The 25,467-nt window shown below is 36.0% G+C and overlaps 2 protein-coding genes across 3 annotated transcripts in view; both read left to right on the forward strand.

Moving 5' to 3' along the window:
* The window catches only part of EAF2 (ELL associated factor 2), a 48,183-nt gene extending 33,675 nt beyond the window's left edge, over window positions 1-14,508 (forward strand). The window contains exons 5-6 of the mRNA XM_064597402.1: window positions 271-531; window positions 14,079-14,508. Of these exons, the coding sequence (XP_064453472.1) occupies window positions 271-531; window positions 14,079-14,125 (308 nt within the window). The 3' untranslated portion in view covers window positions 14,126-14,508. The remainder of the gene's footprint in view (window positions 1-270; window positions 532-14,078) is intronic.
* A 7,721-nt stretch (window positions 14,509-22,229) lies between these two features.
* The window catches only part of SLC15A2 (solute carrier family 15 member 2), a 33,285-nt gene continuing 30,047 nt past the window's right edge, over window positions 22,230-25,467 (forward strand). For both annotated transcript variants that reach the window (XM_045863648.2, XM_045863649.2), the window contains exons 1-3: window positions 22,230-22,503; window positions 24,540-24,627; window positions 25,219-25,360. In XM_045863648.2, coding sequence (XP_045719604.1) covers window positions 22,366-22,503; window positions 24,540-24,627; window positions 25,219-25,360 — 368 coding nt within the window. In that variant the 5' untranslated portion in view covers window positions 22,230-22,365. The remainder of the gene's footprint in view (window positions 22,504-24,539; window positions 24,628-25,218; window positions 25,361-25,467) is intronic.

Genomic DNA, 25,467 nt, shown 5'->3' on the forward strand with positions numbered 1-25,467 from the left:
TATTTATATTTACTATTATTTCTCTCTCTCTTTTTTAATTTATTTATTTGAGAGAGAGAGAATGAGAGACAGAGAGCATGAGAGGGAGGAGGGTCAGAGGGAGAAGCAGACTCCCTGCCGAGCAGGGAGCCCAATGCGGGACTCGATCCCGGGACTCCAGGATCATGACCTGAGCCGAAGGCAGTCGCTTAACCAACTGAGCCACCCAGACGCCCCTATATTTACTATTATTTATTTAACCTATCTGTTATTTTTCTGTTTTATTTTTAGAACTGAAGGCAGAAGCTAGTCTAATGGACCAGATGAGTAGTTGTGATAGTTCATCGGATTCCAAAAGTTCATCATCTTCAAGTAGTGAGGATAGTTCCAGTGACTCAAACGATGAAGAGTGCAGATCCTCTCCTTCTGATCCAGGGAATTATATCTCAGGACATCCTGCCATGTCTGCCATGCCACACTGCAGGATTCCTGATATGGATGCTGGCCAGAATAGATCTCATGACAACAGTAGCCTTCTGATGAATACTTTAAGTAAGTATATATAAACATGAGTAATTGGAAAAGTAAGAATTCACAGTGGAGCCACAGTGATTATGATCTAAAATTTGGATAAAGAGAAAAAACTCTTATTTTATTCATTTGATACTATGATTAACCATTACCTTTTTGTTGAATCATTCCTTTTCTTTTGACTTTGTGACATAATGTCTTACTGGTTTTTCTCCTGTCTCTCTAGATACATTTCTCTTTCTCCTTTGACAGTTTAGAATCTTCTACTTAGTCATTAGAGCTGGAGTTCTCAAGCCTTAATTCTAGGTCCTTTTTTCTTTTTACTCCACTTTCTTTCCCTAGGTAATCTCCTCCATATTTCTGTTGTAATTAGTACTTACGTATAGATAACTTGTAAATTTACATCTCTGACCCAGACCTATGAGCTCTGGAAACAAGTAGGTCCAACACCATCTTTTAGTAGGGGCATCCCAAATTCACTTTGTCTAAAACCAACTTATAATCATTGGCTCACAGTGTTTCCCTCTTAGTGAAAGGCAGGATTCATCTAATGATACAATCCAGAAGCCTAATTGTATGCAAGGATTTACTTCCTCTCCCTTTTTATAGTGTAGTCAGTCCTTCATCAAGTCCTGTTTATTTTACCTCCTTAATATTTCTCAAATTCATCTACTTCTCTGCATCTCCACTACTATCACTCTAATTCTACTTGCTGTTATTTCTTGCTTTTAACTCTGCAGTGACTTTCTAACTGGTTCACCCCTTACCTAGTCAAACCCATTTTTGCTTCATTATGTACATTGCAGCCATTTTGATCTTTTCATAATTAAAATATAACTTGTCACCCCTCCTGCTTTAAACTTTTCAATAGCTAGTACAGTTGACCCTTAAGCAACATAGGTTTGAACTGTGCAGGTCCACTTATACGTGGATTTTTTTTTCAATAGATTTTTTTTTTGGTACTATCAATGTATTTTCTTTTCCTTTTGATTTTCTTAATGTTATTAAGAATATGTATATGTAATACATGTAACATAGAAATTATGTGTTAATCGACTGTTTCTACTATCAGTAAGGCCTCTGGTCAACAGTAGGTTATTAGTAGTTAAGTAGTTAAGTATTTGTGGGGTCAAAAGTTATATGCAAATTTTTCACCGTGGAGGGTCAGCTCCCCTAATCCCCCCCACATTATTCAAGGGTCATTTGTAATTTCTTTTATGATAGACACAAAACATCTTGCTATAATGGTCTTGCTCCTTCTGTTCTAGCAACATTTACCTAATTTTTGCCACTGTACTCAAATACTTTCACCCACAGAAACACTTCCTTCCTTTCAGAATGTAGTTAGTTTTTTCTCCTTTAGATTACAATTCAGGGCATACTTTATCAAGGACACCTTCATGACAAGGTCAAATCCCCTTTTTGTAGAACTTCAGAGCAATATCTCGTTTATATCAAATGTCATAATTATAAAATTATATCTTTTGTGTGATTTGCTTTCTTCTAAACATAAGCGCCAGGAGGACACCAATTATGTTTATTTTTTGCTTATTGAATATTAGCATCTAACACAGTACCTGATACATAGTAGATGCTCAATAAATACTTTGTAATGAAAGCCTACAGGTTGATACTCTCAGGGGGAGAATGGGACTTTCTGTTTACTTAAAGTTAATCTCACTGTGTTAATTAATAATAAGAAAGAAAGCAGCTAGGAAGGATTGACTCCAGCTCTAGCCAAATAACAGAACTAAAGAAGGAAGGAGTCAAGTCTGGGTGGCAGAGAAAGTGAAACTATGAATTAAATAGGGACTAGGAAAGGTCTTTTGAACTTCCAGTTATTAATGTTGTTAGTGCTTCCTACCTCAAGAGGTAAAATTGGAGCGTCTGATTTCTTGAATGGCCAAATAATGACAAAAGTTTCAATTGACCAGGAGGATAAAGAATTACAAATTTGTATGCCCATAATAATGTATCTTCACCATTTATGTGCATATATATTAAAATATGTAGTTGTATGTATATGTGAGTGTATATATATATATAAAATAAAAATTGATAGATGGAGATATTGACAAGTCTCTGTCATAATGGAAGATTTAATGCGTCTGTAATCAAGCGGACAAAATTTAGTAAGGGTATAAAATCCTTGAACAACATAATTAACATGCCTATTCTAATAGTAAATAAGAATTCTACAGTTCAAAATGTGAAGCGGACATTCTTTTAAGGCATATATAAAACATTTTAGAAATTACTTCCTACTGAGACAAAGGAAATAACATTATTTCAATTCACATTTTATTGATCATATTATGGACTATAATACAATGAAAACATAAACAACAAAAATTATTTTTTTAATCTTTTTTTTTTTAAAGATTTTATTTATTTATTCATGAGAGACAGAGAGAGAGAGAGAGAGAGGCAGAGGGAGAAGCAGGCTCCCAAGGAGCAAGGGAGCCTGATGCGGGATTTGATCCCAGGACCCTGAGATCATGACCTGAGCTGAAGGCAGACGCTTAACCATCTGAGCCACCCAGGTGCCCACAACAAAAATTATTTTAAAATGCATGCTTGGAAACTTCAAAGCACATGCCTAATAACTACATGTTAAAAGGAAACTATACGGAAATTATAAAATATTTACAATTAAGCAATATCAAAAATAATATATCTCAGTAATTTGAGGATGCAGCCAAAATGATACAGGGAAATTTATAGACTCAAAATCTTCTTTATTTTTAAAAAAAATTGAAAACAAATGAGTGAAAGAGTCATCTTGAGGAAAAAACAATATAATTTTAAGCTTAAAGCAGAGAAAGAAATATAGGTTAGAATCAAAACAATAGGTAACAGAGAAATATTAGAGAATAAACAAAACTAAAAGCAGTTTATTGAAAAGAAATAAAAAGACCATTTGGGGCACCTGGGTAGCTCAGTTGGTTAAGTGTCTGCCTTCAGGTCATGATCTCAGGATGCTGGGATCAAGCTCCGGGTGGGGCTCCCTGCTCAGTGGGGAGTCTGCTTCTCCCTCTGACCTTCCCCCCACTCCCACTGGTGCTCGCTCACTCTTCTGCATTTTCTCTCTCTCAAATAAATAAATAAAATCTTTAAAAAAAAAAAAAAAGACCAACCTCTAACAAGAACTGATGAAGAAAAAGAGAAAAGACAGAAACAATGTTAGGAATGAAAAAATGGATAAAATTATAGCTATAGTATGTTTTATTTTTTAAATTATACAAATTTTACAAACATTTCATCTCAGTAAATTTGGGATAGAAATGGATGATTTTTCTAGAAAAAGTGTCATCAAATATGATTCAAAGAGAAATGGAAAGCCTGAAGAAACCCAGCAATAGTTAATGTCTCTTCCTCCTCCTCCCTAGATGCTGGAAAACTGAAGATTGTTTTACAGATGAATTTTAACAAATATTCAAGGAACAAATAATTCTTATCTTCTACAAACTGTTTCAGAGAATAGAAAAGCAGGGAAAGCAACCCAGTTCTTTTATAATTTTAGGATAATCTCAATATCAAAACCAAACAGGAACAAGACAAAAAACAATGTAGAATAATTTTATTTAAGAACCTAGTTACAGGGGTGCCCGGGTGGCTCAGTCAGTTAAGTGTTTGCCTTTGGCTCAGGTTGTGATCTAGAGGTCCCGGAATTGAGCCCCGGGTCAGGCTCCCTGCTCAGCGGGGACTCTGATTCTCCCTCTCCATCTGCCCTTCCCTCACCCCTACTCATGTGATCTCTCTCTCTCTCAAATAAATTAATAAAATCTTTAAAAAAAGAACATAGTTACAAAATTACTAAGGAAGATACTAGAAAATTGAATAACTCATGCACTTAAAACAAGCAAGCTAAGTCATGACCAAATAAGGGTCATCACAGAAATGTAAGAAATGTGGAATATCTGAAATGGTAGCAATATAATTCACCACATTAAGAGAGTATAGGAATAAAGTCACATGATCATTTTTAGCAAATTTGATTTTGACAAAATATAGTATTTATTAATTTTAAAACTTTTACCAAAGGTCTAATATAAGGAAATTTCTTTAACTTCATAAAAGTTAATAACAAAAAACAAAACTATTGCCGACATGGTAATTTAGACTGTACAAGCATTCTCATTCAAATTAGGAAGAAGACAAGGAAGACTGGTATCATGATTTCTATTCAACATTGTACTGAATGTTCTAGCAAATGCAATAAAACAAGTAAAAGAAATGAGATAGAAGAATTGAAAACAAGAAAGAAAATGTAGTTGTCTACATAAAAAATTCAGGAACATCAACAAACTATAGAAATAATAAAATAATTGTGAATGCAAAAATTATATGCAAAAGGCAGTAGTGATTTGTTATGCTAGTAGTAACCATTTGGGATTTCTCAAAAAAAAAAAATGTATTTCTTTTTCTGATATATTTTATCCAAATCAAAGTTTCCTAATAAGAGGAAATAAACCCTCTTACTGTTACTACAATGATCTCATTTCTCAACCTTTTTTTTTTTTCGTTTCTCAACCTTATCAGACCCAATACCATCTTTTATAACAGATATTTTAAAGTCCCCTTTAACTATCTTGAGATGAATTTCATAACTTAATATCACCTAGGTACATACATCTTTGAAAATAACAAGGTAATAGTAAGACAGAATTAAAATAACTTTATAGTAAAGTAATACACATTCTACTTAGTAAAATGTTCAAGCATGGCTATACTAGAAGACAACAAAGTAGCCATATGTTTGCATGTACTTTTAAATAATAAATTTATTTATTTATTAAAAGATTGTTTTATTTGCATGTAGTTGACACACAATGTTACATTTCAACATAGTGATTCCACAAGTTTATGGAATATGCTGTGCTCGCCTCAAGTTTAGCTACCATCTGTCACTATGCAATTATAATATCAATGACTATATTCCTTATGGTATGCCTTTTATTCCTGTGACTTATTCATTCCATAATTGGAAGCCTGTGTCTCCTACTCACCTGCACCCATTTTGCCTGTCCTTATTTCTCCTCCCTTCTGGCAACCCTCAGTTCTCTGGAGTTATAGGTCTGATTCTGCTTTTTGTTCATTTTTTTTTTTAGATTCCACATATAAGTGAAATTTTATGGTATTTGTCTTTCTCAGTCTTCTTCCACTTAGCATAATAACTTCTAGGTCCATCCATGTCATCACAAATGTAATGATCTCATCCTTTTTATGGCTGCATAATATTCCATTGTGGATATATAACACATATTCTTTATCCTTCTGAGTCTTAGGTTGCTTCCATATCTGGGCTATTGTAAATAACGCTGCAATAAACATAGAGGTGCATATATCTTTTTGAAATAGGGTTTACATTTTCTTTGGGTAAATACCCAGTGTGGAATTATTGGATCATATAGTGTTTCTATTCTTAATTTTTTTGAGGAACCTCCATTTTGTTTTCCAGTGGATGCACCAATTTACATTCCCACCAACAGTGTATGAGGGTTACTTTTTCTCCTCATCCCCACCAACACTTGTTATTTATTGTCTTTTTGATTTTAGCCATTTTGACAAGTGTAAGGTGATACCTCATTTTGGTTTTGATTTGCATTTCCCTGATGATGAGCGATTTTGAGCATCTTTTCATGGGTCTGTTGGCTGTCTGTATGACTTATTTGGAAAACTGTCTGTTTGGATCTTCTACCCATTTTTTTTTTCTTTCAAGATTTTATTTAAATTCAAGTCAGTTCACATATAGTATAATATTAGCTTCAGGGATAGAATTTAGTTATCCATCAGTTGCATATAACACCCGGAACTCATTACATCAAGTGCCCTACTTATTGCCCATCACCCAATTACCCCACCTCCCCTCCAGCAAACTTCAGTTTGTTCCCTATATATAAGAGTCTCTTATGGTTTGCCTCCCTCTCTGTCTTTATCTAACTTTATTTTCCCCTCTCTTCCCCATGTTCATCTGTTTTGTTTCTTAAATTCAACATATGAATGTAATCATATGGTATTTGTCTTTCTCTGACTGAATTATTTTGCTTAGCATAATACACTCTAGCTCCATCCAACTCATTGCAAATGGCAAGATTTCATTCTTTTTGGTGGCTGAATAATATCCATTGTGTATGTATACCACATCTTCTTTATCCACTCATCAGTTGATGGACATTGGGGCTCTTTCCATGTTTTGACTATTGCGGATAGTTCTTTTATACACATTGGGGTGCATGTGCCCCTTTGAATCTTATTTTTGTATCCTTTGGATAAATACCTAATAGTGCAAGAGCTGGGTTGTAGGGTAGTTCTATTTTTAACTTTTTGAGGAACCTCCATACTCTTTTCCAGAGTGGCTGCATCAGTTTGCATTCCCACCATCAATGTAAGAGGGTTCTCCTTTCTCCACATCCTCACCAACATCTGTTGTTTTCTGGCTTGTTAACTTTAGCCATTCTGGCTGGTGTGAGGTGGTATCTCATTGTGGTTTTGATTTGTATTTCCCTGATGATCAGTGTTGAGCATTTTTTCATCTGTCTTTTAGCCATTTATATGTCTTCTTTGGAGAAATGTCTGTTCATGTCTTCTGCCCATTTCTTAACTGGATTTTTTTTCTATTTTTGGGGTGTTGAGTTTTATAAGTTCTTTATAGATTTTGGATATGAGCCCTTTATCCAATATGTCATTTGCAAATATCGTCTCCTATTCCATAGGCTGCCTTTTAGTTTTGTTGATTGTTTCCTTTGCTGTGCAGAAGCTTTTTATCTTGATGAGTCCTGGTAGTTCATTTTTGCTTTTGTTTCCCTTGCCTCAGGACATGTGTCTAGTAAGAAGTTGCTGCAGCCAAGGTCAAAGAGGTTGCTGCCCATGTTCTTCTCTAGGATTTTGATGGATTCCTGTCTCACATTTAGGTCTTTAATTCCTTTAGAATTTATTTTTGTGTATGGTGTAAGAAAGTGGTCCAGTTTCATTCTTCTGCATGTGGCTGTCCAATTTTCCCAACACTCCTTGAAGAGAATATCTTTTTTCCATTGGATATTCTTTCCTGCTTTGTCAAAAATTAGTTGACCATATAGTTGTGGGTCCATTTCTGGATTCTCTGCTCTGTTCCATTGATCTATATGTCTGTTTTTGTGCCAGTACCATACTGTTTTGATGATTACAGCTTTGTAATACAGCTTCAAGTCCAGAATTGTGGTGTCTCCCACTTTGCTCTTCTTTTTCTTCCTTTTTTTAAAATTTAAATTTGTTAGTTAACATATACTGCAATATTAGTTTCAGGAGTAGAATTCAGTGATTCATCACTTACATGTAACACTCAGTGCTCATCACAAGTGCCCTCTTTAATACCCATCACCTCTCTAGCCCGTCCTCCACCCACCTCCCTCCATCAACCCTGTTTGTTCTCTGTCAAGAGTCACTTATGGCTTGTTTAAAGACAAATACCATATGATCTCACTCATATGTGGAATTTAAGAAAGAAAACAGATAAACATATGGGAAGGGGGAAAGGAAAAAAAGGAGAGAGGGAAACAAGCTCTTCTTTTTCAACATTACTTTAGCTATTCAGGGTCTTTTCTGGTTCCATGAAAATTTTAGAATTGTCTGTTCTATCTCTGTGAAAAATGTTAGTGTTATTTTGATAGGGATTGCATTAAATGTGTAGATTGCTTTGGGAAGTATAGACATTTTAACAATATTTGTTCTTCCAATCCATGAGCGTGGAATGTTTTTCCTTTTCTTTGTGTCTTCCTCAATTTCTTTCATAGGTGTTCTGTAGTTTTCAGAGTGCAGATTTTTTACCTCTTTAGTTAGGTTTATTCCTAGGTATCTTACAGTTTTTGGTGCAATTGCAAATGGGATTGTTTCCTTGATTTCTCTTTCTACTGCTTCATTATTGGTGTATAGAAATGCAGCAGACTTCTGTGTGTTGATTTTATATCCTGTGACTTTGCCGAATTCCTATATTAGTTCTAGCAATTTTTTGGTGGAATCTTATGGGTTTTCTACATAGAGTATCATGTTGTTTGTGAAGAGTGAAAGTTTGACTTCTTCCTTGCTAATTCGGATGCCTTTTATTTCTTTTTGTTGTCTGACTGCTGAGGCCAGGACTTCTAGGACTATGTTGAACAACAGTGGTGAGAGTGGCCATCCCTGTCTTTTTCCTGACCTTAGGGGGGAAATGCTCTCAGTTTTTCCCCATTGAGCATGATAATAGCCATGGGTCTTTCATATATGGCCTTTATGATGTTGAGGTATGTTCCTTCTATCCCTACTTTCTTCAGGGTTTTTTTTTTTTTAAGATTTTATTTGTTTATTTGTCAGAAAGAGAGAGCACAAGCAGGGGGAGAGGCAGGCAGAAGGAGAAGCTCCTTGCTCCTCAGCAAGGAGCCTAATGCAGAACTCGATCCCAGGACCCTGGGATCATGACCTGAGCCTCAGGCAGATGCTTAACCAACTGAGCCACCCAGGCATCCCTTCTTCAGGGTTTTTATCAAGAGAAGATGATGTATTTTGTCAAATGCTTTTTCTGCATCTATTGAGAGGGTCATATGGTTCTTATCCTTTCTTTTATTAATGTGGTGTATCATGATGATTGATTTGCAGATATTGAACCACCCCTGCATCCCAGGAATAAATCCCACTTGGTCATGGTGAATAGTTCTTTTTTTTTTTTTAAAGATTTTATTTATTTATTTGACACAGAGAGAGAGACAGCGAGAGAGGGAACACGAGCAGGGGGAGTGGGAGAGGGAGAAGCAGGCTTCCCGCCGAGCAGGGAGCCCGATGCGGGGCTCGATCCCAGGACCCTGGGATCACGACCTGAGCCGAAGGCAGATGCTTAACAACTGAGCCACCCAGGCGCCCCGGTGAATAGTTCTTTTAATGTGCTGTTGGATTTGATTAGCTAGTAACATGTTGAGAATTTTTGCATCCATGTTTATCAGGGGTATTGGTCTGTAATTCTCCTTTGTAGTGGGGTCTTTTTCTGGTTTTGGAATCGAGGTAATGCTGGCCTCGTAGAATGAGTTTGGAAGTTTTCCTTCCATTTCTGTTTTTTGGAACAGTTTAAAAAGAATAAGTATTAATTCTTTAAATGTTTGGTAGAATTCCCCTGGGAAACCATCTGACCCTGGACTCCTGTTTGTTGGGCGAATTGATTACTGATTCAATTTCTTAGCTGGTTATGGGCCTTTTCAAATTTTCTATTTCTTCCTGCTTCAGTTTTGGTAGTTTATATGTTTTTAGGAATTTATCCATTTCTTCCAGATTGCCTAATTCATTGGCATATGATTACTCATAATATTCTCTTAATAGTTGTTTGTATTTCTTCGGTGTTGGTTGTGATGTCTCCTCTTTCATTCATGATTTTATTTATTTGGGTCATTTCTCTTTTCTTTTTGATAAGTCTGACTAGGGGGATATCAATTTTGTTAATTCTTTCAGAGAACCAGCTCCTACTCTCATTGACCTGTTCTACTGTATTTTTGGTTTCTATATCATTTATTTCTGCTCTGATCTTTGTTATTTCTTTTCTCCTGCTGAATTTAGGCTTATTTGCTGTTCTTTTTCCAGCTCCTTTAGGTGTAAGATTAGGTTGTGTATTTGAGACTTTTCTTGCTTCTTGAGGAAGGCCTGTATTGCTATGTACTTCCCTCTTAGGACCACCTTTGCTTCATCCCAAAGATTTTATACTGTCGTGTTTTCATTTTCATTTGCTTCCATGTATTTTTTTTTAATTCTTATTTAATTTCTTAGTTAAACCATTCATTCTTTAATAGGGTTCTTTAACCTCCATGTATTTGTGGCCTTTCCAAATTTTTTCTTGTGGTTGACTTCAAGTTTCATAGCATTGTGATCTGAAAATTTGCATGGCATAATCTCAGTCTTTTTACACTGTTTGAGACCTGACTGGTGACCCACTATGTGATCTATTCTGGAGAATGTTCCACATGTACTTGAAAAGAATGTGTATTCTGCTGCTTTAGGATGAAATGCTCAGAATATAACTGTTAAGTCCATCTGGTTCAGTGTGTCATTCAAAGCCCTTCTTTCCTTCTTGATCTTCAGCTTACATGATCTGTCCATTGCTGTGAGTGGGATGTTAAAGTCCCTACTATTATTGTGTTATTATCAATGAGTTTAAGTTTGTTATTAACTGGTTTATATTTTTGGCTGCTCCCAAGTTAGGAGCATAAATATTTACAATTGTTAGATCTTCTTGTTGGATAGACCCCTTTATTATGATATAGTGCCCTTCTTCATCTCTTATTACAGTCTTTGGGTTAAAATCTAGTTTGTCTGATATAAGTATGGCTACTCCTGCTTTCTTTTGATGTCCATTAGCATGATAAATCATTCTCCATCCCCTCACTTTCAATCTGGAGGTTTCTTTGGGTCTAAAATGAGTCTCCTGTAAGCAGCATTATCGATGGGTCTTGTTTGTTTTTTGGATTTTTTTTTTTTATCCATTCTGCTTCCCTGTTTCTTTTGTTTGGAGCATTTAGTCCATTTACATTCAGAGTAACTATCGAAAGATGAATTTAGCGCCATTGTATTACCTGTAAAGTTGCTGTTCCCGTAGATTGTCTCTGTTTCTTTCTAGTCTTTGTTGCTTCTGGTCTCACTCTCCTGCTCAAAGAGTCACCTTTCATATTTCTTGCAGAGCTGGTTTAGTGTTTACAAACTCTTTTAGTTTTTGCTTGTCTTGGAAACTCTTTATCTCTCCTTCTATTCTGAATGACAGCCTTGCTGGATAAAGTATTCCCAGCTGCGTATTTTCCCATTTAGTATGTTGAATATATCATGCCAGTCCTTTGTGGCCTGACGTCTCTGTGGACAGGTCTGCTGCTAACCTTTTGTGTCTACCCTTGTAGGCTAAGGACTTTTTCTCCTGAGCTGCTTTCAGAATTTTCTCTTTATCTTTGTATTTTGCAGGTTTCACTATGATATGTTGTGGTGGTCACCTGTTTTTGTTGATTTCTGAGGGAAATTCTCTGTGCCTCTTGGACTAAAATGCCTGTTTCTTTCCCCCAGATTAGTTAAATTTTCAGCTATAATTTGTTCAAATAAACCTCCTGCCCCTTTTTCCCATTATTCTTTTTCTGGGACTCCTATGATACAGATATTTTTCACTTTATGGAATCACCGAGTTCCCTAGGTCTTCCTTCGTGATCTAATAGTTTTGTTTTCCTCTTTTTTTCAGCTTCATTATTTTCCTTAATTTTATCTTCTATATCACCTATTCATTCCTGTTTCTTCCATCTTCATTGTGATTATATCCAGCCTGTTCTGTATCTCAGTTATAGCATTTTTAATTTCAGCCTGACTAGTCTTAGGTCCTTTTATCTCTGCAGCAAGGGTCTCTTTGGTGTCTTCTATGCTTTTTTCAAGTCCAGCTAGTAATCTTATAACTGTTGATTTAAATTCTTGTTTAGACATATTGTTTATATCTGCTTAGAGCAAGTCCCTGGCTGTGATATCTTCCTGACCTTTCTTTTGGGGAGAATTCCTCCATCTTGTCATTTTGGCTAAATTTCTGTCTTTTGTGTGTTATGAAAGCTTGTTATGTTTCCTGCACCTGGGAGTAATGCTATATTAAAAAAGAGTCGTACATTGTCCAAGGCCTGGCACTTCAAGAAGTGTTTCTAGTGTATGCTGTGTGCACTCTGCTGTTGCATTTTGGCTGCTCTTTCCCTAAGGTCAGTCCTGAGCATGGTAATACTGTGCATATAACCTGTACAACATGAAGTCTATTAACAAAAGTGGAACTTGGGACATTTGGATTTGACCTAAGAAACTTATTATGGGCATCATATCAAGTTGAACATTCTTATGCCATAGAATAGTTGTGTAATAAGTGGAAACTTAATCCTTGAAAAGTATCAAATGGTCATGGGAACCAGATACACAAAAGAAGCTTTAGCAGATTTATTTATCAAATAATGTAATAGTTCTGGAGTTCATGCAGTGGAGTGAGCTCTCTTACAACAACTTATTTATGGCCTAGAAACTACTCCTCTTAAATTGGGTATTAGCTTCAAATTATGCCAGCTTTTTGTTGATTTTGGAGTAGTTTAAAAATATGAGAATGTTTTTAGCCATTGTAATTTACTACTCAAATGATATTATCCAATCCTATATCTTCAAATAAATCCCTGCAGTTGGTGACTCCCAAATCTTTATTTCCAGGAGTAACCTCTACCTGGAGCTCCAGACTTATATATCCAATTGCCTATAACATATTTACTTGAATATTTACTGTGTATCTCAAATGTGTCATGTTGAAAATTGAACTTGTGATTTTTCTCACACAATCTTGTTCCCCTGGCATTTCTTATCTCAGTAAATGCTACCACCATCCAGTTGTTTAGATCAGAAACACTGGGGCTCTTTCTTCACTTTTCTTTCTCTCAAGCCCTATATTCAGTACTTTTGATAGTCCTGTAAGTTCTTTCTTTATATTATAAACCCGACTGCTTAGCACCACCTCCACCTGAGCCACCTGAGTCAAAGCCTATATTATTTCTTATGTGAGAAACTGCAATACAATTATAGTATATTATAGTATATATATACCATTATAACATATTCATGTTAAACAACCTTTCAAGTCAGTTGCTTGCTTAAAATTTTCTGATGAATTCCCATTACATTTCAAACAAAATCCAAAGTTTTTATCATAACCTAGAAACCAGTCTTCTGGATATCTGGATATCTTTCTGACCTCATTTCCTATCATTTCTTCCTCATTTATTCCACTCTGGCTGCAGGGCCTTCTCACAGTCAGAGAACATAGCAAGCACGCTTCTGCCTTGGGGCATTTGTATTTGCTGTTCTCTGAGCCTGGACAGTATCTGCCCCCCATCCACATTGTTATGACTTTCTCTCTACAGTTGGATCTCTGTTCAAATGTCACCCTTCAAGGAGGCCTTATCAACTATCCTATCTAAAATAGCACCTCTCACCACTCTTCTCATACCCATCTTCATTTTTCATAGTATTTATTCCTACTTGGCATCATCTTATATATTTGTTTGTTTACTGCCTGTTTTCCCCATTGGAATGTAAGTTCCATTGCTGTAAGCACATCACTGAATTACAAACAGAACCAAGGATGAGTTACTCTTAACATATACTATTTAATATTTTGACTGAATTTTATGTACAAAACTGCATAACATTCCACTCTTCAAAATGATTTAGGCTGATCTTCTAAACCACATTTTTTCTCATTACCTGATGTAATTAAATCAGTGGGAGTAACAGAAGAGGTGGTGTTGGTATGTGAAAGCAGACTAAAAAAGATGCCAGGTGATACCAAAACTATGCTGAAGATTGATGGTGTATGTTTTCTTTACAAGCAGTATTAATTTTGGGAATTACCAATGATGTGACTAAATTATAGGATAAGCAATCTAATTATTAATGACAAAATGCTGGCTAAACAGGATCACCCATGGTGTCATATTTCGCATGATATTTATGTTATCCAAAAGTAAATATATTGAATATGAAAATATTAAATACTTAATTACTACACTTTTGCTATTTTTTTATTCTAGGAAATGATTTGCAGCTGAGTGAATCAGGAAGTGACAGTGATGATTGAAGAAACATTCAGCTATAAATATAAAATTTGTAAGACGTGATAATTTATTTTATATTAACAATAAAGATTCCTAATACTGAAGGAAATGTATCTTAACTTTTGATGATAAAAGAAATTAAATTTGGTTCAGAATTTTCATTTGATGTTATATTTTTGACCCTTTTAAAGTATGAGCATTTTCATGTGCTTTCCATTTATTAGGTTTTACAGATGAGAAAACAGACGTTAGGTAACTTGCCCACATGTTATTAGTTAACAAGTAGCAGATCAGGTGTTCTAGAGTTCAAGTTCAATGCTCTGCTTTAAAACACTGCTGTCTCCCAATTGTGAAATGTCAAAGCAGTTGATTTATAATAAATGCCCATGGTTTTAATTATATCTCTGAGCCTTTTATATCTGATAGTCCTTAAGTTTTGGTTGAGAATACTTTAATTCTTGACAAAATTAAGCTATAATTTAGGGTAAAAGTAAAGCTAGATAATCATTTTAATGAAAAAAACTGTTCTTGTATCTCTTATTTTTTGTCATTTTAAAATTTTGCTTTTAAAAAAATAAACAATTGTGTTAAGTAGATAAATAATTAATATTTACATCTATAGTATTTTTGAACTTGGAGAAAATGATAAAGATTAGATTATAGTTGAGAGACACTGACCAGCAGCAAGTTCTTTTTTTCTTTTTTAAATTCTTTTTCTTTTTTTAATTAAACTTCACTTTTTAGAGCAGTTTTCAGTTCATAGCAAAACTGAGCAGAAAGTACAGAGAATCCTCATATATTCCCTGTTCCCCTCCACACACAACCTCATCCACTATAAACATCTGCACCAGAGTGGTACATTTTTACAATTGATGAATCTTACGTTGACACATCATCACCTAAAGTCTATATTTGCTTTAGAGTTCGCTCTTTGTATTGTACAATTTGTGGGTTTTGACAAATTTATAATGATATGTATCCACCATTGTAGTATCATACGGAATAGTTTCACTACCCTGAAAATCCCGTGCTCTGCCTATTCATTTATTCCTTCTCCCACCCCCAAATGCTGGCAGCCCACTGATCTTTTACTGTCTCCTTAGTTTTGCCTTTTACAGCATGTCATATAGTTAGAATCATACAGTATGCTGCCTTTTCAGACTGGCTTCTTTCACTTAAACACTTAAGCTTCCTCCATGTCTTTGTCATGGCTTGATAGCTCATTCCTTTTTGTCACTGAATAACATTACATTGTCTGGATGTACCAAAGTTTACTTATTCTCTAACCTACTGAAAGAATTCTGGTTGCTTCCAAGTTTTGGCAGTTGAAGTTGAATAAAAATTTTGTCATAATTGACTTTTACCATAGGAATTTCTGTAGTTTGGGTTTTTTTTTTTTAATCTTTAAATTTTTGTTTTAATCTCTCTTTCTTCTCTCTCTCTCCCTGCCTCTCTCTGGCCTACCTTCAGCTAATCTGATTTTATCTTCATTTTTATATCTGTTTTATTCATCAATAGTTATCTGAGAACCACAACTGTATCATTTATTACTTAACTAAAACAAGCTCAAATATTTAAAGTAGCTAGTAAAACATGCTTATCATTTTAACATAGTAATACAAATTATAATGGTTTTTATTGAAACTTACTATGCTAAGATTTTTTTGATTAGTGATTACTGTACCAGAAATGAGTACATGGTGGTCTGAGCTGAAAATGCCAGCTACATAACAGTATGTTCTCACACTATACCTCTTGCAGTCAAAACAGCTCATCCTTTCTCCCTCTTATTATTTCCCCCATAAATGAAACACGTTCTTAAAGATACGTTCTTTTTTATGGTCTGAATACCTAGAGTATCATTCTCTATACCCTTTAAGGATGAATATAAGTGGTTTAGAGAGGAATGAAATAATATCTCCCATGCCTCTCTATCTCCTCATTTGATGTTTTTTCAGACACTAAAATACAGGGAGCTATGGATGAGACAGATTACCAGATATGAGGTTCTCTGCCAGGATCATTTGATGATCCTGACGTGATGCCAAGCAAATATCTCTTTCCCCATCTTTATTGAAATGTAATTGACATATAACATTGTATAAATTTAAGATGTACAGTGTGATGATTTGATACACATATATATTATGAAATGATTATTATAATAAGGTTATTTGACATAAGCACAATATCATTTTACTTTACCTGTTCTGAATGGTTTGATGAAAATGATGATGATATATGCTTGCAAGTAGGAAAAGTAAGTTGGCTACAAAGGAACAAAAATCAATGGGTTTGAACCATTCCATAACACTATACTAAAGCACTATAGTTAGGAAAGCTGCATCTGCACAAGGGTATGAGTGTGACCTATGGTGCATACATTAAATGTTATCCATAGTTTGGTAAGAAGACATTCTTAGACATGTCAGAATTCAGGAATTATATCCTTCACATACCATTCCTATAATAATTACTTTAGTAATTTCCAATTTATTAAGAGATGAGTCAAAATTAAGAACTCAAGAATGGAAAAAAATACCATAAAAATGTATTCTAAAAAGGTTGATATCTCTCCTACCCTGCCTTCATGAAGGAGACTCATTCAATTTGTTGGAGTAGGTGACATTCATGCCCTGCAACATTTTACATGGAAGTGACCTCTCAGATGCTGGCCAGTGGAGAAGAGCCAAGAGCTTAGCCCTAGTAGCCTGAGGTTGCAATCCTTGTTGGGGAGAGGACATTCTTTTTTTTTTTTTTTTTTTAAAGATTTTATTTATTTATTTGACAGAGAGAGACACAGCGAGAGAGGGAACACAAGCAGGGGGAGTGGGAGAGGGAGAAGCAGGCTTCCCGCGGAGCAGGGAGCCCGATGTGGGGCTCGATCCCAGGACCCTGTGATCATGACTTGAGCCGAAGGCAGACGCTTAACGACTGAGCCACCCAGGCGCCCGGGGAGAGGACATTCTAGCTGAGGCTATGCACATGCACACCAGGGACCAGAGATGCCCCAAGCTATTCATACACTCCTGACTAACCCTGGGGCTATGTGCTTGTGCACAGAACACTGAAAAAAGGCCTGATGAAAAGTAAAATCTCAGAAGACTTGAAAACAGCCTAAACTTTGAACGCACTCCCCTACACACAGTTCCATCAGCAAAGGACAAAGCCTTAATGGTTCAAGGTGTTTAACCATGTCCTCTGCCCAGTCTTTGACTGCTCCAAGTAATACATACTGCTTCACTTCCACTTCTAAATCTCACTCAAGTTTTTCTGGCCTAGACCCATCCAGAGAAGATGATTCTTGGAAACAGTTCCTAGCTTAAACCAAGTTGACAATAAACAACCCTAAACCTGGAAACAACCCAAATGTCCATCAACAAAAGAATGGGGAAATAAATTGTGTCATATTTGCATAGTGAATTCTACTGAACAACAGAAAAAAGAAATCTTGTTACAGACAACAAAATAGGTGAGTCTCACAGATGTAGTGTTGAGCAGAAAAAAATCAAACACAAAGAATACAAACAGTATTTTCCATTTATATAAAATTCAAAACAAACAAAACAAATCTATGGTGATAGAAGTCAGAAAAGTGATTACCTTGGAGGAGGACACTTTGGGAGACAGAAGGGAAGCAGCAAGTATTATTCTCTAAAGGACTTTCAGCACTGAGGTGCTAGAAATACATATATATTTTTTATCTTATCTGGGTGATGGTTGTGTGTTACACAAATATTAAAAAATGGAGTTTTACACTTAAGATTTATGCATTTTAAATTATATTTAGTTTTAAAAGTCCAACTACAAGGTCAATAGAAAAAAATATTTGCAATGCAGACAATGACAGCATTAATAGCAATAATATAGATTTTGTAAACTTACAAGAAGGAAAGAAACAACTCACTAAGAAAATGAGTAAAGGAAATGAATAGGCAGTTCTAAAAATTATAAAAACATACTTTGTCTTAGCAATCTCACTTCTAGATATTTATTCTTCAGACATATTTGACTTATATACAAGGTTATTATGACAGTATCATTTAAATAGGAAACTAAACAACCTGGACATGCATCTTTTTGTTACTGATTTTTTGGAGTTATTTATATAGTCTGGACACAAACCCTTTGACAGATATATGTAATATGAATATTTTCTCCCACTCTGAGTTGTCTTTTCACTCTTTTTTTTTTTTTTTAAAGATTTTATTTATTTATTTATTTGACAGAGACAGAGAGAGCAGGAACACAAGCAGGGGGAGTGGGAGAGGGAGAAGCAGGCTTCCCGCTGAGCCGGGAGCCCGATGTGGGACTTGATCCCAGGACCCTGGGATCATGACCTGAGCCGAAGGCAGTCGCTTAACCAACTGAGCCACCCAGGCGCCCTTGTCTTTTCACTCTTAACATGTATTTTGGTAAATGAAAGTTTTTAATTTTATAATATTATAAATTTATAATAGTTTTATAATATTACAAAATTAATAATAATTTTATAATCCAAATATCCAATATAGTCCAAAATATCAATTGTTTTTCTTTTATGGTAACCATATTTTTTGTCTTATTTGAGAAATCTTGGCATGCTCCACAGAGAACATAAAGATGTTTTCCTCTAAAAGCTTTATTTTTTAAAAAACAGATCCACAATCTATATAGAATTGTTTTTTACATATGGTGTAAGATAAGGGCTAAAATTATTTTTCCCGTGTGGATATCTAGATGGTGTTTATTTATAGAAAACACCATCATTTCTCCCACAGCACTGCAGTGTCAACTTTGTCATTAATGATGCCTTAGCGTCTGTGTATGTCTTCTGAAGTCCATTTTGTTCCATTTGTTGCCTTACTGTTGTGTTGATTCCACTCTGTTATAATTAAAATAGTTTTATAATAGGTCTTATATTGGGTAGTACAAGTCCTCTTGTTCTTCAAGACTGCCTTTGCTATTCTTGGCTTATTGCATCCCCATATGAATTTTAAAAATCAACTTGTCATTTTCTACACTCACAAAACCTGTTGGGATTTTGTATTGAAACAACAGGTTGATTTGGAATATTGACATTTTTACAATATGAAATTTCTAAATCATGAGCATGGTATGTTTCTTCATTTATTTAGATCTTCTTTAATTTCTTTCAATAATATTTTATAGTGTTTAACGTTGAGGTCTTGGACATCTTTTATTAGATTTATGCCTAGGTATTTTTATGCAATTATAGCTGGTATCACTTTTAAAATTCTCTTTTCTATTTGTTTTTGCGGATATCTAAGTACAATTTATTTTTGTGTGCTGATTCTTTTTTTTTAAAGATTTTATTTATTTATTTGAGAGAGAGCACAAGCGGGTGGAGGGGCAGAGGGAGAGGGAGAAGCAGGCTCCCCACTGAGCAGGGAGGCCAATGCGGGGCTCAATTCCACAAACCTGGGATCGTGACCTGAGCCAAAGGCAGTTGCTTAACTGACTGAGCCACCCAGGCGCCCCTTGTGTGCTGATTCTATATTCATACACCTTGTTAAACATGTTTTCTTTTAATTTCTTATTTCTCTTCTCTCTGAGTATATTAGTATCTATCATTTTAGAGCTTCAGTCTCCTTTCTGAATATGTGTAAAATATCACCCTGCTGATATACTCACTGAAGCCATAAATATTTTTTACTCTTATCACTTATATTTTAGATTCTTCCACTTTCATTACCTCTTTTGTCTCCAAACAGTTTGTGCTCACTTCTATCCAGGAGTTGCTCTTCTCTTTTATTTCTTCCCTTTTATTCTTCTGTCTGATTTCAACTTAGCAAAAATGATAGGGTGTAAGAGACATCTTGATATATGATAGAAAGAGCTCTAGAGTAGGCCATGGGAGGCTAGAGTTCTAGTCCTTGCCTGTCCCTTCTGAGCTTTGAGCTCTCCTGTAATATATTCTGTAAGCTAGACTAGGAGAGGGATTTCAAATCAGTGTTTCCTAAATTCCTGTCATAAGAATCACTAGAGGTGCTTCTTAAAAACAGAGGTTCTTGCATCCCTACTTAAATTCATTGAATAAGTATTTTCAAGAAAAGGCCTGCAAATCTGTGTGTGTGTATATGTGTTTGTGTACATATGCATACATACATAGATATATACATATATATGTATATATATATGAATTGTTCTGGAATAAATATTATATATATGAATGAATAAAAATATATGTGAATGAATTACCCTACATCACTCTCAGCATCAGGGAATTTTAGTTTATATAGGACAAGATTAAGATTCCTTCCATCTCTGATATTATTTGATTCTATGAAAGCTGCCATTATATTGCCATAATCAAAAGAAGAATTATATCTAAAAGAGTATCAGAGAACCAATGCCAATACTCTAAAGTTTGGTGTTTGGGGTACCTTTGAGTACAAATGAAGGTACATTGCATCTCAGGTGCATTGTATCTATAGGTGCTCTGCCAAGTCAAATGCTATTCTAGAGGTATAAGCCAGAGCAGGGGGAGCCGTTGATATAATTAGATCTTTAAGGCATCTCAAGGTTAACTTGACCAGTAAATCATGACTATTTATTTATTTTTCATTTAAAGTTATAACCACACTAAGTCAGAAGGAATAATACCTTTTGAAAGAAGAACTACAGCTTAATCATTAATGCCACAGTCAGAAATGAAGCTGGACTCTTCTTCGGTTAAAGGTTGGTGGGAGAGAGAGGCGAAGGGGAATGAGAAGACATGGTCAAAGTCTGAGGTAAAGTTTGTTCTGGCCTTATTCATCAACAAGTTGCTCAAATAGGCAATTTAAGAATTTTTCCAGGCATAAATTTATACGTTCTCTCTCATAGTCTCAAATAAAATAATTAATTCTCCTGTTTTCTGATCTCCTTGTTGGTTTAACACTCATTTTCCTTATAGCTCTCTGGCCTTTCTTTTCCCTTTTATTTTCACTGACAACTGGAAAGGCATCACACTCTTTTGTTCTTCTTTTATTTACCCCATCAATTTACTGTATTAAATGCATCTATCATCATTATACCTGTTCTTGTTCCTCCTCTGATAAGGGCTAAATATTATATTCTGGAGACATTTGGGAGTTCAACTACTAAGTATTAAGGAAAATTATGTTTGCAATAGTACCTAGATAGTAACTAGTTCATGGGGCACCTGGGTGCCTCAGTTGGTTAAGGATCCAACTCTTGATTTTGGCACAGGTCATGATCTCAGGGTCATGGGATCAAGCCCCACATAGGGCTCCATGCTCAGCATGGAGTCTTCTTGAGATTCTCTCTCCATCTGCCCCTCCCCCCACTCATGGGCATGTGCGCACGCTCTCTCTCTTTGAAAATAAATAAAATATTTTTCTAAAAAAGAAACTAGTTCATAATTTTTGCTCAAATTGAATTTTATTTATTAATGAAATGATGGACTCATCTTGAAGTGATGAAAACACAAGGAATGAATTTAGCAAAGAAGAATGATTCCCAAATGTACATCACCAAAACTTTTCTCTCATTTTCTTTAGCTCCACCTCTTTAACTGTTTATAGGATATTTCTAGTTGAACTTTATCATGTTGAAAACCCAAATCAACATCTTTTTCTATCTTTGCAAATTCAATTTTGTGATCACTTTCTCTCTTCAATGCCTTTCAATTCCCCTATATTCCTACATTTCCATTTCCATACCCTCCATTCCTGAATAATGACCATAGGCAAATCTGATACAAATCTCCCATCGATCATGGCAGTTAAAAGTCCAGACCTGCTACTTGCTGGCCACATGACTTGGACAAATTATTCAACCTCTTAGGATATTAGTTCCTATAAAATGGGGATTGTGCTAAGAATTAGAATATAGATAGATAGATATGATATATATAATATATATGTAAAACATATATATTATTGTTGGCCATAATAGATGTTCAATAAATGGTAGCTCCTGTGACCCTGAAATCAGTTTTTTTTTTTTCTGAAATCAGTTTTTAAATCTATACTTGAGGCATTGTATTCTTAGCTATTTTGTACTCTTTTGCAGTTCTCTAGCATTGTCTTGCTCCATCTTGTGATATGTTACTCTTACTTCCTCATGCTCAACCTTTTACTTAATCATTATTTTGACTAGTCTCTGAGACCCAACCCTTTTTTTTCCTATAGCTTTGTGCTTTGCTTTGGGTGAGGCAGCTGCTAAAAGCTGACACACAGAGGGTTAAACCTAGTCCACTCCCAGTGCCCGGTTTTACAGTAGGCTGGCAGCTGTCCCAACTGCCTACTGAAGCCAAATGCTTGAAGAGAGTGAGAGTAAGGAACCAGCTATGAATCCTTTCCAGAAAAATGAGTCTAAGGAAACTCTTTTTTCACCTGTCTCCACTGAAGAGGTACGACCTCGACCCCTCAGCCTTCCAAAGAAGCCACCTCCGGTGAGTCCCCAAATTCCAATCTGCTTCTGACAGGAACAGAATTGCTCTTTGGGTTCTACTTCTTGGCCTCTGGAGTGTCAGGCTGAGCTGTATTAGGTTATCAAAAACTATTCTCACTTGGAGTTAGAATTAACCTGAAAACCAAATCTAAACAGAAGTTTCCTTTGCTTAGGAGAAGAAGCAGCAGGAAGAGGTAGTTAAGAGTTCTTCAGTTGGAATCCAGGACTTTGCTGTATCTCATTGTATATTCTGAGTTTCTCTGGGGTGAAAAAAGAAGCAATTTGAATATCCAGGGAAACTTGGCAAGCATTCTTGCCTGGAGAACTGTGTGTGATTGTTCTTTCTAAACCAATATAAAAACTCAACCCTTCTTTCCCCCCTGTATTCAGAATCTTATGCTGGACACCAAGGAGAGTTTTAGAATAGATCCAGTCTCTGTTACGATGTGTGCCAGTTTACCGTGGGAGACAGGACAGAGAAACTAAGAATAATAATGTTTGTATTTTATACTTGTTAAACACTTCCAAATTCATTATCTCATTAAATCTTTATATCAAAATCTTAAAAGTGGACAGGGTATAGAAATAATAGCCAATATTTACTGAGTTCTCACTATGGGCCAAGAGGTGGTAGTATTCTCATTTATTTGGAATAAGAGAAGTGAACATAAAGACAGGTGCAGTGGCATGGCCAGGGTCAGTAGGTTAACACAGCCCGTCCCAGTAGTACATAGCTAGTAAAGTGTGTTAACTAAACTCCAGGTTGCGTAATTCTCAAGCTGTGAGCTGGGAAGGTAAGAAGCCAGTTTATTGTGTCTTTCAAGTAAGTTAATATATTAACATATATTAATATTTAGGAGGGTTGTTCATGTCTATCCATATGGGTAAAAATGGAAACATTAATTTATTACTTTGTTTATTTAGCTAATTATATATCTTCTGGTCCTAAACATTTAAGTCTGCTTATAAAGATGCATATATTTCTTATGAAATGAGAGGCAATATAAATTTCATGATGAGATTTGACTGTCCCAAATACAAATATCTCCATCCCCCCTCATGTTAGTTGGGCTATCATAATAGGTAGGGATTTGAAATAAACATGACTTTCCTTATATACTGACTGATATGGTACATGTAATAGCATAGTTCTTTTAATGTCTAATAGGATTAACAAGAAAATGTTATAGAATGTCTTTCACAGGAAGAGTGGACATTTAATATTACAAGATTTAAGAACTCTCTGCCCAAGTTTAAGGTGATCAATCAGCTTACTTTTAGTTGGGCTCTGAGCCTGGCTCCAGCAGGCTCTGAATGGGAAGCCATCATACTGCCAGGATTCCTCCCAGCATGATGAACAGGGCAGGTGGGGACAAGAGAGGTTAGTTCGAACACTGTAGCTAAGGAGGTTATTGACCTCTAAATGTAATTGCTTGGGCATCAAGTGCTCCATAGTCTAATTCTTTGTTCTGTTCTTAGAAATAAGTATGTTTATTCCCCTGCTCAGAGCCCCAGGCTTTTCAGTTAGTAGCTGTAGGAAGATGAGCAGGTCCTGGTCTCTGGGATCAAGGAATGTCTGAGTACTTCCATGTTAAATGAATGAGGAGCAAAGTAATATTCAGAATAGCTTCTATCACTCCTAAGTCAGCAATGCAAGCACTTTCAGTGTGGTAATAGCTGTTTCTTTTTTTTTTTTTAAAGATTTTATTTATTTATTTGAGAGAGAGAATGAGATAGAGAGAGCATGAGAAAGGGGAGGGTCAGAGGGAGAAGCAGACTCCCTGCCGAGCAGGGAGCCCGATGCGGGACTCGATCCCGGGACTCCAGGATCATGACCTGAGCCGAAGGCAGTCGCTTAACCGACTGAGCCACCCAGGCGCCCGTAATAGCTGTTTCTTGAAGAGTAGGAGCCATTGCTATGCATTACCTATCACAATGATTTAAAATAAATACATGTTTCTGTTATAGGGCAAGCTACTGATTTAAATGGGGGGGGCGGGCAGCTCATGCTTGAACCATTGTCTTTTTGTTTCATAGAAAATCTGTGGCTCCAACTATCCACTGAGCATTGCCTTCATTGTGGTGAATGAATTCTGTGAGCGCTTTTCCTATTATGGCATGAAAGGTAATTTTGTGTCCCAAGGACTTCCTTTTCTCCACTCATCCTCACCCCTTATTTGGAACAATGTGGTCTTCCCTATGCACTTATTTCCCTTATCCACACTTTCTGCCTTCATCCAAATTGGTCTTTTCCTTTGGCCAACCCTGCCAATAAATACCTCATGGGATTTCACCTAGTAACTCATACAAGCCAAGAATAGAAGAGCCTAACAGAAACCAGAACACAGTCTGTAAGAATAAAAGTGTGACAACTTCCATTTTCATATCTGTTTCTCAGGCCTATGAACTATATTGTTGGGAGGGAGAAGGTAGGGATATTGGAAGCACCATATGATTTTTGCGATTGGCTTAAATGCTGCTATGTATGCACATGGACTGAAGGGAGGAGTATTGCATTTGCCCACTAAGCAAAGTCTCACCCACTCCCACAGTTCCCATGGGTCCTGCTTCTACTGCCTGGCAGTCACCCCTCAGTCACTTCACTGATAGGAGTGTTGAAGGTCGAGATTACCTTCAAAGACCAGAGATGAAATGTACTTCTCCATAAATCACTTTAATGCATCTATCTTGTTTTGTTTCCCCTTCTCCACCTCAGCTGTGCTGACCCTGTATTTCCTGTATTTCCTGCACTGGAGCGAAGACACCTCCACATCTATATACCATGCCTTCAGCAGCCTCTGTTATTTCACTCCCATCCTGGGAGCAGCCATTGCTGACTCATGGCTGGGAAAATTCAAGTAAGGAAAATGGGAGGTCACATCCCCACATCACAGATTCATCATGCAGAGATTTTGCCACTTCTAGCCTCTTGCTTCCAAGCAAGAGTATACTTATGCCATCCATG

Source organism: Mirounga angustirostris, unplaced genomic scaffold, assembly GCF_029215605.1.
Source record: "Mirounga angustirostris isolate CCGP_5_RB_7025 unplaced genomic scaffold, mMirAng1.0.hap1 SCAF_1, whole genome shotgun sequence".
Taxonomy (NCBI): domain Eukaryota; kingdom Metazoa; phylum Chordata; class Mammalia; order Carnivora; family Phocidae; genus Mirounga; species Mirounga angustirostris.